We start from the raw sequence: 15,236 nt of genomic DNA on the forward strand, positions 1-15,236 counted from the left end.
CCAGGCAGAAAAAAAAATGCCTGCTGGAAGCAAGCCAGGATATATATGTATGTATGTATGTATGTATGTATGTATGTATGTATGTATGTGTGTGTGTGTGTGTGTGTGTGTGTGTATATATATATACACGATTGGTAGAAGGGCAATTAGCAGTATCTATGAAAATTCTAAGGACAGACTCTTAACCCAACAACTCCACTGCTAGGCATTTATCCTACAGGTGGACTCACATAAATAGGGTGCTTTGTTGCAGATGAAAAAGAAAGGCCTGAAACGACCCCGAATAGGGCACCAATTATACAGAATAAGGTGCAGACACAGAAGGAAACTTTAACTGAAAAAAGCCAATTGGATCAGACCTTGCATACTGTCTAGTTTGTGGGGTTTTAAAAAAAATTTTGTATGTTTTTATTGTTTGTAGTTGCATTAAAAATATCTAGGGAATTAAAAAAAACAAGGGGGGAGTAAAGTAGGGAATATTTAAGCTCTTCTGTACTGCTTCAATGTTTTTACCACGAGGTTTTTTTTTTTCCATTTTAAACACGTATAAGAAAAATACTTGAGCAATGAGAATTCATGAGAACATAGCCCTAAATTACTCTCAGCAGTGAACAGAGTGTTAAAGGAAGACTCACTGATTGTCAATGGGCTGTAATCCCTACTCAGGAAGTAGCCTGATACAGTTAAGAGTGGTTTTCATGAGCAAGGCCTGAAACCTAAATGGTTTCTCATTAATCATCATTTAATCAGAAAACCAAAGAACTTTCCACACTCCATTCTGCAAGCTGAGTGCATAATCAAAATTTTACCAATGCACTTTCCATAATTTTAAGGGGCAAAAGTACGTAATATAATCAAAATACAATCCAGCACATTATGACTTGGATACCTTGTTCATTAGATGCTAAAATTTCCTTATTTCTATAAGGAAAAAAAAGCTGTGAAAGGCTTAGATGCATACACATGAATCCTCAACAAAGCTCTGCATGTAACAGCAAAAGCAAAAGTAGAAACAAAACAAATGTACACAACAGGAGGCTGAGTGAATAAATTATACTGTAGCCATACAATGAAATGCTCTGCAGCTCTATATCATAGATATAGAAAGATATCTGCGGTGATTATAACAGCATTTGTGGCACAGCCCTATTTGAAAAACGATACACATATTTATACACACGTGTTGGAAAAGGTTAGAAGGAGCGAAAGCATAATGTGAATTGTATCAACAGTTATCTCTGGGCAGTTGGATTACAGGAGATTTTGTATGTGCATATTTCAGCTGATCTCTATTCTAACTTTTCTATTAAAAAACATTTTTAATTGTGTGATTTTTGACTTTAAAAAATGCTGGCTATCTTATCCTTCCTTGGGATAAGAACCCAATGTTCTTTTGTGGAAGTGAATTCCACGTGAAATGTGTTGCTTGTCCTCTTTTCTGCCCCTTTGTGGGGCTTCCAATAGTTTTTCTGGTGCTTTAGAAACTAGAGAGAGAGGGAAATGACAGGTCTAACCAGGGGCAATTGTGTCGCAGGGTACATTTGACACTGCCTGAAGACATTTTTCACTGTCACAACTGGGGGAGGAAAGGAGGTGTGTGCTATTGGCATCTAGTGGGTAGAGGTCAGAGATGCTGCTAAACATCCTACAGTGCATAGGACAGCCCCACAATAGGCTTAAATAGCCAAAAATGTCAACAGTGTCGAGGTTGCAGAATCCTGTGTTGGGGTTAATGAATCTCCAGGTGACGTCCTAATGCTCCATAAACAGCACCCTCGAGGTATAAACTAGTATATGTAGGATGCATAAACAACAAGGTCCTACTGTACAACACAGGGAACTATACTCAATATCCTGTGATAAACCATAATGGAAAAGAATATGAAAAGAAGAATGTCTATATGTGTATAACTGAGTCACTCTGCTGTACAGCAGAGATTGGCACACCATTGTAAATCAACTAGACTTCAATTTTAAAAAAATAAAATTTAAAAAACCCCACAGCACCGTCGAATAGCTGCATAAGGCGTGGCTGGCAGCGTAGAAAATGCTGATGGAGGCAGAATATCTGCGTCGAATCAGGGATCAGCTCCTTTTCTGGCTGTAAAACCTCAGGCAGGTGACCACATCGGCCTGCTGACCTTGCACCCTCCTTCCGAAAATGGAAATACCACCACCCACGCCACAGGGCCAACAAGAAGTTTCAACACAATACAGTAGGAGAAAGGGTTTTGTTAATAATAAAGCACCAGGCATTTGTGAACAGTATTATCACTTCGGGCTACTCATCATCTAGATTCACCAATGAGCTCACACGGAGGATTTCAATGGGTCTTCGCCTAGCACACTCCTACTGCCCTTAGTCACACATCACGGCGGTGATTTTCACTAAAGACTGGGACTGGAAAACATCAAGAACGCTGTTTTTATACTACATGTTCCTTGACCTAAATTGTGAAGCAGCAGAACTTAGTGGTCAAATGACAAGATCTGAAGTTTCAGAGTGAAAGAATTTATCAGGACTTCCCTGGTGGCGCAGTGGTGAAGAATCCGCCTGCCAACGCAGGGGACACAGGTTCGAGCCCTGGTCCGGGAAGATCCCACATGCTGCGGAGCAACTAAGCCCATGTGCCACAACTACTGAGCCTGCGCTCTAGAGCCCGCGAGCCACAACTACTGAGCCCGAGTGCCACAACTACTGAAGCCCGCGCGCCTAGAGCCCGTGCTCCGCAACAAGAGAAGCCACCGCAATGAGAATCCCGCGCACCACAACGAAGAGTAGCCCCTGCTCGCTGGAACTAGAGAAAGCCCGCGTGCAGCAACAAACACCCAACGCAGCCAAAAATAATGTATATAAATAAAGTAAATAAATTTTTTAAAAAAGAATTTATCATCTGAACCAGGACATTTTGGAATGAAAAGGACGCTATCGATGTCAATGCTAGGACAACAGGCAGACACCAGGACAGTCCCCTGGCAAACAGGGACATGAGCTCACTCTAAAGGTAAGGATATTCACAGTGCCCACCTCAAAGGCTTGTTCTGATGACTAGATCAGATAAAAGAGGCAAAGTACATAGTACATACTAGTAAATGCTAGCTATGGTTTTTTTCCTTTCTCCCTCCATTCATCCAGCAAGTACTAAGTGCCCTGGCATGACGCTCCGCTCCAAGAAAGGAACAGTAAGTCATTCTTTTTTTTTTTTAATAAATTTATTTATTTGTTTATTTTTGGCTGCATTGGGTCTCCGTTGCTGTGCGCAGGCTTCCTCTAGTTGCGGCGAGCGGGGGCTACTCTTCATTGCGGTGTGCAGACTTCTCATTGCGGTGGCTTCTCTTGTTGCGGAGCACGGGCTCTAGGCACGCGGGCTTCAGTAGTTGTGGCTCGCGGGCTCTAGAGCACAGGCTCAGTAGTTGTGGCGCACGGGCTTAGCTGCTCCGCGGCATGTGGGATCTTCCAGGACCAGGGCTCGAACCCGTGTCCCCTGCATTGGCAGGCGGATTCTTAACCACTGCACCACCAGGGAAGTCCCAATACAGCCACTCCCTATCCCCAGCAGGGTGCCTCCTCTTGGGCCACAGTGTGTGTGTGTTACAGTCCCAGGACTTTTCTTGCACAAACACAGTCATGACACATGCAGAATTAAGCACCAACCCACAGTGAGCACCACAGGTCAAGAGCTTATCTAGTCCACAATGACTAAAGGATTTTATTATTATCCCAAAGTCCCTGATTCAAGGACGCTTCTGCAGTTTGACAAAATTCACTATCATTTCATTTCACCAAGGGCATTGATTACTCAAATTTTGTAACAGCATGTAATGTTTAAAAGCCCAGTAAATGCTCTCTTTCATTTCTGCGGACATCCCATTACAACGAACTGTGTACAGTTTGTCCACCTAGACAGCCTTGCAGAACACACATATTACGAAAGCTGAGTTACTCTAGCTTGTGTTTGTATTGAGATGCATTTATGTCTTTCGCCAAGAAATAAGCAGTTTGCTTCAGTGTGCTAAAACAATTTTCTCTAAAAGTTAATACCCCCCATGAGAGGTAGACGTTCCTTATTTCACACAAAAGTTCATTGGCTTCTAGGGGCCTGGGACTCTAATTACAAGTTCCCTTCCCTCCTTCCCATTCACACCCCTCCCCCAAATTTCAGTAAAATTGGTCTCAATTACTATCACCATAAATCCTCACACCTGAATGTTTCCATATCCAACTTCGGGGCCTGGCCCTTTCCCCCTCCTCCTCGTTGTTCATATTTTGCCAGGCCCATGCTCAGCCAGCCTCCTTTTCTGCCCATTTCTGACAGCCCTTACAGAAGCCTTGTTCCATTCCTTGGGTGGTTGTTAGATCTAAAATACCAGTCAGGCCCCATCACTGGAAACACAAAATATCGATCTAAAAAGAGAAATTCTGGGCTTCCCTGGTGGCGCAGTGGTTGAGGGTCCGCCTGCCGATGCGGGGGACACGGGTTCAAGCCCTGGTCTGGGAAGATCCCACATGCCGCGGAGCAACTGCGCCCGTGAGCCACAGCTACTGAGCCTGTGCGTCTGGAGCCTGTGCTCCGCAGCAAGAGAGGACTCGATAGTGAGAGGCCCGCGCACCGCGATGAAGAGTGGCCCCCATTTGCCACAACTAGAGAAAGCCCACGCACAGAAACGAAGACCCAACACAGCCAAAAATAAATAAATAAATAAATAATTTAAAAAGAGAAATTCTATCAAGTAAGCTGGATGTGCATAATTCAGAACAAATCGTGGGCATATCTGTTTCTGTTGTACTCCATGCCTGCCTGTCTTGATTCAAAGAAGCTTAAATCAGTGGTGTGTGTTTTGATTTCATGGTTACACAGATATGTTCAGTTTGCAAAACTTCAACAAGCTTACTCTCATGTGTATTTTATATATGTATGTTATACTTCCACAGACATTTTAGAAAGTAGCTTACATCGTGTAAAGCTCTATGTAAAGTAAGCATATATTACATATCACCTACACTAGTGTTTGTCAAGCTGTTTCCAAAAGAGTTCCGGTTGCCGTCAATTACTGGGCCATGCAATCAATTTAGAAGGTCCACATTATATTTAGTGTCATATCTCTTCAGGATACTTCTGTCTGTGATCGTTTTTCAGACTTTCCTTGTTTTTGATGACCCTGAAAGTTTTAAGGGGTAATGGTTATGTATTCTGTGTCACTTCCTCTTTTGGGATTTGTCTGATGTTTTCCCAGTGGTTAGATTGAGTTATGTATTTTGGGCAGAAGACTGCAGAGGTAAAGCGCCATAGTCAACACATCATGTCAAGGGTACATATTATCAACATGACATTGATATTGACTTCCATCACCTGACTGAGATAGTGGTTGTCAGATTTCTCCACTATGAAGTTATTCTTGTTTCCTTTCTTCCATAATTTAAAAGGAAGTCATTATGCATAACCTAGACTTGAGGAATGGGGATTTAGGCTCTCTCTCCTTGAGGTCAAAGTATCTACATAAATTATTTGGAATTCTTTGGCAAGGGGTATTTGTTTATTTGCCCCATTTATTTACTTATTCAATCTTCTTTCCATCAATATGGACTCATGGAAATTTACTTTATACTTTAGGTTTTAATCCAATACTAATTTACTTTGTTATTCAAAGTATTTCAGCTTTGGCCACTGGGACCTCTTCAGTTGGCTAATTTGTCCCTTTGACATACCTCCCTCAATGTAGACTTTTTAAAAATCACTTTCTGGCACTACAAGATGCTCTGTCTCATCTTGTATATTTCCTGCTTCAGTCCTGGAATCATTTTTCCAAGGAGCCTTGGTTACTTTGCTAGAGAATGTTTTTAGAAACCTAAATCTGACTGCTAGGTGTGCTTTTGCTACTGGAGATTCACTTCTTCTAGGTCCTGTCAGCTGCTAGAACATGAAGCATGTTAGTACATGTGTGTACTAACCTGTATATATACATATATCTATAAATACTTAATATATGAAATCATCTGAATCTATTTTCAGCTAAACATGAGTTCAAATTAATGTCTTCAACTATAAACCATTACCCCAAGAATCATTCTAGCCTATTCACTTCTATAACCTCCCGTCCAGTCAGTGAGAAACTTGGCTCTCCCATCTACCATTCATTTACTTAATTGTTAAATTCCAGTACAGATGTATAACAGTATCAGAATTTCTAACCTGTACCCCCAGGGGAAACAGCTTCATCAACTAAAGTACAGCACTTATGTGCAGTTTCTTTTGCCTTTACTCTTACAGATTCTACTCATTTCCAAAGTCATTTAGGGCCACGCTTTACCCCCATCCCCTTCACTAAGATTGTTTTATGCAATTATAAAACAACTAGGGCTTCCCTGGTGGCACAGTGGTTAAGAATCCGCCTGTCAATGCAGGGGACACGGGTTCGAGCCCTGGTCCAGGAAGATCCCACATGCCGCGGAGCAACTAAGCCCGTGCGCCACAACTACTGAGCCTGCGCTCTAGAGCCTGTGAGCCACAACTACTAAAGCCCGCGCTCCCCGACAAGAGAAGCCACCGCAATGAGAAGCCCGCGCACCGCAACGAAGAGTAGCCCCCGCTCGCCACAACTAGAGAAAGCCCGCACACAGCAACAAAGATCCAACGCAGCCAAAAAAAAAAAAAAACAACTAGACTAGCTTGTCACAGTATGCATTCCTTCCTAGGATCACTCAACTACTTAAATGATTTTTAAAGTTTGCATACATTAATATTTACTCTTTGTTCTGCAAACTACTCTGGGCTTTCACAAATGCATGTCATGTATCTAGCATCGAAGTATTATACAGAATATTTTGACCACCCTAAAAATTACCTGTGTTTCAGCTAGTCAACTCTCCTTCTATTCCCTAAACCCCTAGCAACCACTGATCTTTTCACTGCCTCTACAGTTTTGCCTTTTCCAGAATTTCCTATAATGTGGGGTCATACATTATTGTGCCTTTTCATACTGGCGTTTTCCACTTAGCAATATGTATGAAAGATACATCCAGACCTTTCCATAGCTCAGTAGCTAATTTCTTTTTATAGCTAAATAATATTCCAATGAATGTACTATAGTTTGTTCATCTAGTCACCTACTGAGGGGCATCTTGGTTTTTTCCAGTTTCTGGCTATTATGAATAAAGTTACTATACATTCATGTACATGTTTTTGCGTCAACCTAAGTTTTCAAATCAGTTGGGGAAATATCTAGGTGCATAAGTACTAAGTCATATATATTTAGCTTTATAAGAGTATGTTAACTTTTTAGGAAACTGCCGAACTGTCTTCCAAAGTGGCTGTACCATTTTGCACTCCCATAAGCAATGAATGAAAATTATGGTTGCTCTGTAACCTCATAAGCAGAGGTGAAGTGTTGTTCAGATATTATTTTTAATTGGGATATATGTATTCTTATTTCTAAGTTTTAAGTGTTCTTTTTAATATTTTAGACACGAGTCCTTTATCAATGTGTTTTTGAAAATATTTTCTCCCAGCCTGTGGCTTGTATTATGTAGAGAACAAACGTATGGATACCAAGGGGGAAAGAGGGGTTGGGATGAATTGGGAGATTGGGATTGACATCTATACACTATTGACTCTATGTATAAAATAGATAACTAATGAGAACCTGCTGTATAGCACAGGGAACTCTACTCAGTGCTCTGTGGTGACCTAAATGAGAAGGAAGTCCAAAAAAGAGGGGATATATGTATACGTATAGCTGATTCACTTTGCTGTATAGTAGAAACTAACACAGTATTGTAAAGCAACTATACTCAAAAAAAATTTTTTAAAAAAGGAGTGAAATAAAAACAGTTGAGTTCAAAAAAAAAATTTTAGAAGGTCCTCACCAGCATTTTGTGTGTGTGTGAGGGGGGGTAAGAACACTTCACTTGAGCCTACCTTCTTAAAACTTAAGTGCACAACACAGTATTGCTGCACAGCAGAACTTTACAGCACATTCATCTTGCATAACTGGAACTTTATACCCACTGAACGGCAACTCCCCATTTCCCTCTCCTCCCAGCCCCTGGCAACCAAGGTATGGAAACAACATCCATCCATTGATGGATGAATGGATAAAGAAACCATGGCATATATATACAATGAAATATTATTCAGCCTTTAAAAAGAAGGGAATCCTGCTATATGCTGACCAGCATTCTTTGAAAAGAACAGAGAATGAAAGAGTGCATCACACACAGTGAAGGCAACTACTGCTTCAGGAAGTGTTTTGCAGCTACATGTATGCGTACATATATGCACATGTGTACTGTATGTGCACATGTATGCTAAGTTGCCAGACTGTTTTTTAACTGTAAGACATAGTCAAAAAAAAAAAAAGCCTTGGGGCTTCCCTGGTGGTGCAGTAGTTAAGAATCCGCCTGCCAACGCAGGAGACACGGGTTTCAGCCCTGATCTGGGAAGATCCCACATGCCGCGGAGCAACTAAGCCCGTGCGCCACAACTACTGAGCCTGTGCTCTAGAGCCCACGAGTCACAACTGCTGAAGCCCAGGCACCTAGAGCCCGTGCTCTGCAACGAAGAGTAGCCCCCGCTCGCCGCAACTAGAGAAAAGCCCACGGCACAGCAACGAAGACCCAATGTAGCCAAAAATAAATAAATAAATTTATATTAAAAAAAAAGCCTAAGAGGGAATTCCCTGGTGGTCCAGTGGTTAGGACTCCACGCTTTCATTGCCGAGGGCCCGGGTTCAATCCCTGGCTGGGTAACTAAGATCCCGCAAGCCGCGCAGTGAGGAAAAAAAAAAAAAGCCTAAGGAACACTGAGTACACCAACAAATAATACGTGGATTTGGAAGCCAGAGAGACCTGGGTTCTGATTCTGGCTGGTTATGACCTACCTAACCTCTGTGAGCCTCTATCTCACCACCTCTAAAATGGAGGTAATACTATTTACTTCCCGGAGTTGGTGTTAAGGAATCAATGAGCTGGCAAACAGTCCACCAGAAAGCACTTAGACACCATCCCCACCCCTGCCGCCATTTACATGGTGCCCTGGGCTAGGTTCCGGAAGGACGTTTAAAGGAAATATACAAAGATGGGCACTGTCAACGCCAAGCCCCCATCACAGGATCCCTTCAAGCCTCTCAGGAGAACAAATCATCACCGTTTGAGAGCCACAGGGTGGGGAAGCTATTGCCCAGCACACTGGCTGATAAATCATCCAGCTTTGGATTCTGACCAGAGGGAAAAATCACTTTCCAAGATAAGAGTGTTTTCCCATTATTCTTGGCAGGAGGTGGGGAAAGGCAGAAGGGGAGGAAGGCCTTGGTAAAGAAATACGCATTTGTTTTAAGCAAATCACTTTGAAGACGGGTGGTTTTCATTTTGAGAAAAAAAGTGATGCTTAAAACAGAGGGTGACTCCTGATACCAGCCATGGGCTTGCCAGGAGAGGGAAACGGGGCCCTGGGGTCTGGAGTGCTCCCAAAGTGCCAGAGCAGTGACGGAGGCACATGGGGTGGGGAGGGTCTGGCACAGAAAAGAGGGAACTAACTTTATCAGCTTGCAGTCGCACACTACTTAAAAGGCATCCACTGTATCAGTCATCCAAAGCCTCTATTCATTCAACAAATATTTGTTGAGCATCTACTATGTGTCTAGAACTGAGTTAGGCGCCGGGGATACAGTGGAATAAGACAGAGAAGGCCTCTGCCCGCACCAGGGCTGAAATTCCAGTGAAGGAGACAGCAAGTGCCAAGTAAATCAATGAGGCAACAAGGGATTTACAGGCTGTGATGTAAGCGCCCTGCAAGAAATAGATGTGGTGATGTGACGGGAAGGGAGAAGGAAACTTAAGATGGAGGAAGTCCCTTTAGATAAGATGGCTCAGGAGGGCTTCTCTGAGTAACACCTGAAAGCAGAGCAAGAGCCAGCCAAGCAAGAGCCAAAGAAAGGGTGCTCCCAGGAGAGAGCACCTCAAGTGCCTGGGCCCAGCAGCAGGAAGGGGCTCAGCAGGTGCCGGGGTGGCCAGGGCGGTGGTATGGTAGAAGGAAGTGGCCAAGTGGGAGGGTGACCACGACGAGGCTGGAAAGATAGGCACGGGCCAGATCATACAAGGCACAGCCGGCGGTGGGCAAGAAGGTGGATTCCAATGAAGAGCAACAGAGAGCTACTGAAGGTTGGTACATTGTGATACATGACTTTGATGTTGATTAAGGAAAAAAAGGCACTCTTAAATCATTGCACACAAAGTGTACAGATGATACAATGTCTCCAAAATCAACGATAAAAATTATCACTGTGTTAGAGCTCATGGGTACAGTTATTAAGGAGTCTTGCCAGTTAGAGACAAACTGTTTTAGCCTAAATATGAGATGAAATACATGGAATTCAATGGGGGCAAAGGGGTGGGAGAACTTGTAACTGACAAGGGAACACTATTATTAGCAATTAACTCACAGTCAGCAAATATAAAGCACACGGTGAAACTAATTAACAAGACAGGCTCTAGAAAATCCCCCTAAACAAGCAAACACACATAATGGTGGGAAGGCAGCTGGGAATTGACCCATGTGCATGGAGGTTGCCTGAATCCATGAACAGGATGACTGAAACAACTGGACGTAAAGTCATCACAAAGTAGCTCTACACCTACTTCGGAATCAGAAATCAGATAAATTGCTGAGCAGCGTTCTTCAAGGTTTATCTTTTCTTTTTCTTCTCCCTTGCGCTGGCTGAACATAGGTATTGATAACGTGGAAATTCAAAGCTGAACCAGAAATGGCTCTTCTGAATGATCACTCTCCTTCTAGGACTCACAGCACAGCGTCCCCAGTCCCCATGATCTCTAAGGCAAATAGATCTGTGAGACATGAGCGTGACCCACTCACACCTTCTCCCCGACACCTCCTTGTTCTGGGGAGTCATGTACCCATGAATAAAAGGGCAACCAGGCCAACTGGCCGACCTCAAGATAAACCTATGACACCAACCAAGAGAACTCGACATCCACAAAGGCTGCCCCCAAACAAGCTGGGGACAGCAACATGGGTGGCATTTCAGAGCCCAGCACACTGCTTGCACTGATGGTCTAATATCTCACTGAGGAAGGAGAAGGGGTAAAGGAGGGCAAAATACATCGCTTAGGGAGTGCTGACCAAGTGCCAGGTGCTTTCACGCTCATCATTCCAAATAATACAGCAATCCCATGAAGTGCAGTGATCACAATTTTCAAATGAGAAAAGTAAGACCAGGAGAGATTTTTGTTACTGGCCCCAGGCTACAGTTAGCTGAGTGAGGATATGAGCCTTGCCTACCACCTGGGCTGGCATCGAGCAACAGGCCAGTGGTATGAAAAGACCCCGATCTAACTTTCTGTCCTGCCTCCCTGTCATTCTCCTCTCCTGCCCCCTTACTCCTTCCCACCACAGGAAAGCTAGATTCCACACCTGGCTTCATCCCAGCCTCCCAACTCTGTCAGCTGCCTCAGAAATGTTACCTGCTCCCAACCCTTCACAGGGACACTTCACCCGTGAAAGGGCCACCTGCAGGCGTGGGGACTTGGGGGTGGGCTTGGCTGACTGGGGTTGTCTCGTGTGCCGTGTCCCCTGGAAAAAACTCATTGATAGCGGTCAGGAGAAGGAAAGAGCCATCCCGCCAGATGACAGGCCTGTTCCAAATCTTTATAGGTGCCGCTACCAAAGGGGCTCAGCCAAAAGCCACTTCTGTCACTGAGGAGGGCTTGGGGAAAGAAATTCCCTTCCTCCGCAAACAAGAAAACTGAAACACCCGGGTCCAAATGGAACACGGTGTTGCTCACCATCTCGGAAGGACTGAGCCAGGACCAAATTCCCCATCGTGCCTCCCTCCCGGCCTACGAAGCAGTCGGGCAACAGGCTACAAAAGAGGCAGACATAATAACAATCGAAACAGATGTATGGCCTACTTACAATCTCAGATGCATCGGCAGCACTCGGGGCTTTGGCTGCGGAAAGCTCCATACCGCAGAGTATGAAATGGTGAGAGCGGGCTGCCTGTGTCTGAACTCTGGGCAGGAGTGTGTGTTCCCTGCTCGCCGAGAACTGCAAGTCTCTGTGATTCACTTGGCAGCAGAATTATTCTAAGCATCCTGTCCCGTACCCAGCCCACCCGCCCCTCCCGCTACACATTCACACTGGGTGGGTTTTTTTTTTTCCTCTCTCTGCGCTTATTTCTGTCACAAATCGAGTGAAATGCATTTTTTTTCAAAATGAATCCAGTCTCTGGCACTTGAGAGTGTGGAACCTTTATGACCCCGGGGAGAACGAGGAAAAAGAGCCACCTAATTAGGAAGAAGTTGTAACTAACATCAGAGAGGAGAGCTGGAGAACCACAAAGTCTGCAGTCACAGCAAAATGGAGATTATTCGAGACAGCTGAAACACTCCACCCAGCCTCCAGGAGGGGACATGCACGGGAAACAAAGGGCATATGGTGTTTGCTTTCTTCAACATCCGTTCTCACCATTAAGAGCTGCACCAGCAAACGCTCAGTACTTACATGAGGACAAACCTCACTCCAAAACAGACTTGAAAATACAGCTCATAATCAAATAAATGACTGTGCAAAGCAGAGGCCTACCTTGATTTTTCTACTACATATAAAGCAAAGTTTAATAAAGTCCAGATAACTGGCAGAATGTCTATTTGGCTTAGTGAAGTGTGAATTATACTTGAAAGAAAGTCAATTTTTGTTAATTCCAAGTTCATATAGTAACTCGAAAACTGACATATTCAGGACAGGATTTTATTTTTTTTCCTCCAGGAGAGATTCCAAGGGGCTAACTTAATAACTAGATAAGAATGATGTTCTATTATTTACTACTAATGACATTTAAACATTTCTATCCTAAAGCAAACAGGTTTTTCTAAAGAGACTTAAATCGTTAATATCCCACATAAGTTAATGTTACCACCATTCCCACTACTGCCCACACTATTACATCATCCAAAGGTAAACTTCAGAGCACTCCCTGACCAGACGGTGATGAACTCCTGAACTGGTGAGATCTGAATTGATGACACTTTTCACAGAGACGTAAGGCTAGGGTCAGCTTCAAAAATGCTCAGGTACCATTACTCACAAGCCTACCCAGCAGAGTCCACTCTTGGTCACAGGTGCCCACCTATCCCCCATAGAGCCCATTCCCAGCTCCAGAGTGGCAGCCTAATTAATTGTAAGCCAATTATTGGTTCAGGGTGGGCAACAGGAACTAAGCTCACCCAATCAGACTGCAGGAAAGGGCTCCTCCTACATACCAGCTATGAACAAGGAAGCAGAGGGCCCCGCTGCCAAAGGATGCCATCCTACAACTGCCTGACAACCACAGAGAAACCAGCCCTTGGGTGAAACTACTGCCAGACTGATACCATGGCGGAGAGACAGCAAGAACACAGGTCTATGATGTCACATTAAGCAGCTGATCACACTGCCCTCAGGGTCCACCCTACCTGTAGCCTCCCGATTACTGAGATAACAAATATCCATGTTTAATCCAGTCCCAGAGAGGTTTCTGTTACATGTGATCTAAAGCACTGCTGACAGGAACGGTCTGGGGAGCCAAGAGCAAGAGTTTGTAATGTGGCAAAAGAGACTCCTCTAAAGTTAATAAAACACTCACAGAAAACATTCCGCTTAATGTTAAAGAAAAGGGAGAAATTACAAACATGAGTGGTTGCCTAGGGCTGGGTGTGGAAATGGGAGTGACTGCAAATGGGCACAAGGTTTCCTTTGGGGGTGATGGACAAGTTCAAAAATTAGATTGTGGTGATGGTTACACAACTCTGTAAATATACTAAAAACCACTGAATGGGACACTTCTAATGGGTAAATTTTACAGTATATAAATTAGATCTCAATAGAGCTGTTTAAAAAAAAAAGGGGGGCTTCCCTGGTGGCACAGTGGTTAAGAATCTGCCTGCCAATGCAGGGGGCACGGGGGGAAGATCCCACATGCCGCGGAGCAACTAAGCCTGTGCACCACAACTACTGAGCCTGCACTCTAGAGCCCACGAGCCACAACTACTGAAGCCCACGTGCCACAACTACTGAAGCCCGCGCGCCTCGAGCCCGTGCTCCGCAACAAGAGAAGACACCGCAATGAGAGGCCCGCGCACCGCAACGAAGAGTAGCCCCCGCTCGCCGCAACTAGAGAAAGCCTGCGCGCAGCAACGAAGACCCAACGCAGCCAAAAATAAATGTAATAAATAAATAAATTTATTTTAAAAAAAAAGCTACATGGGAGCAGATGCTCATTCAGGAGAAGTCACAGGTTGAAGAGACCTTTCCTCCATCCACACCTGATGGCAGCACGCCCCTGCTTAAAATCCTTCCTTCAGTGCTTCCTGATTCCCCGTAGACTCCAAGTTCCTTACAAAGGGACGCAAGGTCCCTGTCACCTCCCGACCTCACTTTCCCCACTTCCCATTTTACTCGCTGGCGAGGCTCACTTCCAGAAACTCATCAAATTGTTTCCCCTCTGCCTCTGCTCACAAGGCACCTGCTTCCTCACTCGCTCTAGCTATCCTCTTCACCCGATCTAGTCCTTCCTATCGTACCCCGGCTCTTAGGTCCCCTCCCTTTGGGTTCCCTGAGCAGACTGACTGCTTGTCACAATGGGTGAAAAAGTATGTTTCTGGGTCTATCTCTCCCACCAGGCTAGACTCCAGGGCCTAGAACAGCACTCCAGACATGACAGACACTTGATGGACACCCACTGAACTGGTCTGAGCTTTCTCTTTGGGGAAGGACACCAGCTTCTCCTATAGGTCCCTTGTGTCATTGACGTTGGGGGTGGGACAGCCAGAGGTAGGTCCTGAGTGTCCTGGCTCCCACCCACACCCACTTTCCTAGAGCGACTTCAGGCTCAGAAAGGGACACAGGGGCCCACAACATGTACATGCCACCCTGTAAGAAATCCCTGTCTCCGACCATGCTGAGCACTTCTGCTTCTCGGCTCAAACGCTCCCTGATGCAGAAGGTAATGGTGACAGTGCACAACATCTCTCTCACTGTGTACAAGCTTTCAAGAAAAGGAAGAGCAGGAATGTCCGACTTTTTTTTCTGATTATGGAATGTCCCTTATTTTTTTTTAGCCCTTAGACAAGGTAAGGAACTGGGGTACCGAAAGTCACAAACGCAACAAGAATGGGAAACACTTGGTTTTAAAGCAAGACTACACATTTTAAAAGGGACCCAATAGATGCAGGAATGTTGGCAAGA

The 15,236-nt window shown here is 44.5% G+C and overlaps 1 protein-coding gene across 3 annotated transcripts in view; it reads right to left on the minus strand.

Annotated features, from left to right (window-relative positions):
• SH3KBP1 (SH3 domain containing kinase binding protein 1) overlaps positions 1–15,236 on the minus strand; it is a 340,352-nt gene that overhangs the window by 245,825 nt on the left and 79,291 nt on the right. Inside the window, exon 1 of one of the 3 annotated variants that reach the window (XM_036840454.1) lies at positions 11,928–12,021. The exons of the other annotated variants lie outside the window; for them this stretch is intronic. Coding sequence (XP_036696349.1) covers positions 11,928–11,978 — 51 coding nt within the window. The 5' untranslated portion in view covers positions 11,979–12,021. Of the gene's footprint in view, positions 1–11,927; positions 12,022–15,236 lie in introns of those variants that run through there. 3 annotated transcript variants of the gene reach the window in all.

This window comes from Balaenoptera musculus, chromosome X, assembly GCF_009873245.2.
Source record: "Balaenoptera musculus isolate JJ_BM4_2016_0621 chromosome X, mBalMus1.pri.v3, whole genome shotgun sequence".
Lineage (NCBI taxonomy): Eukaryota > Metazoa > Chordata > Mammalia > Artiodactyla > Balaenopteridae > Balaenoptera > Balaenoptera musculus.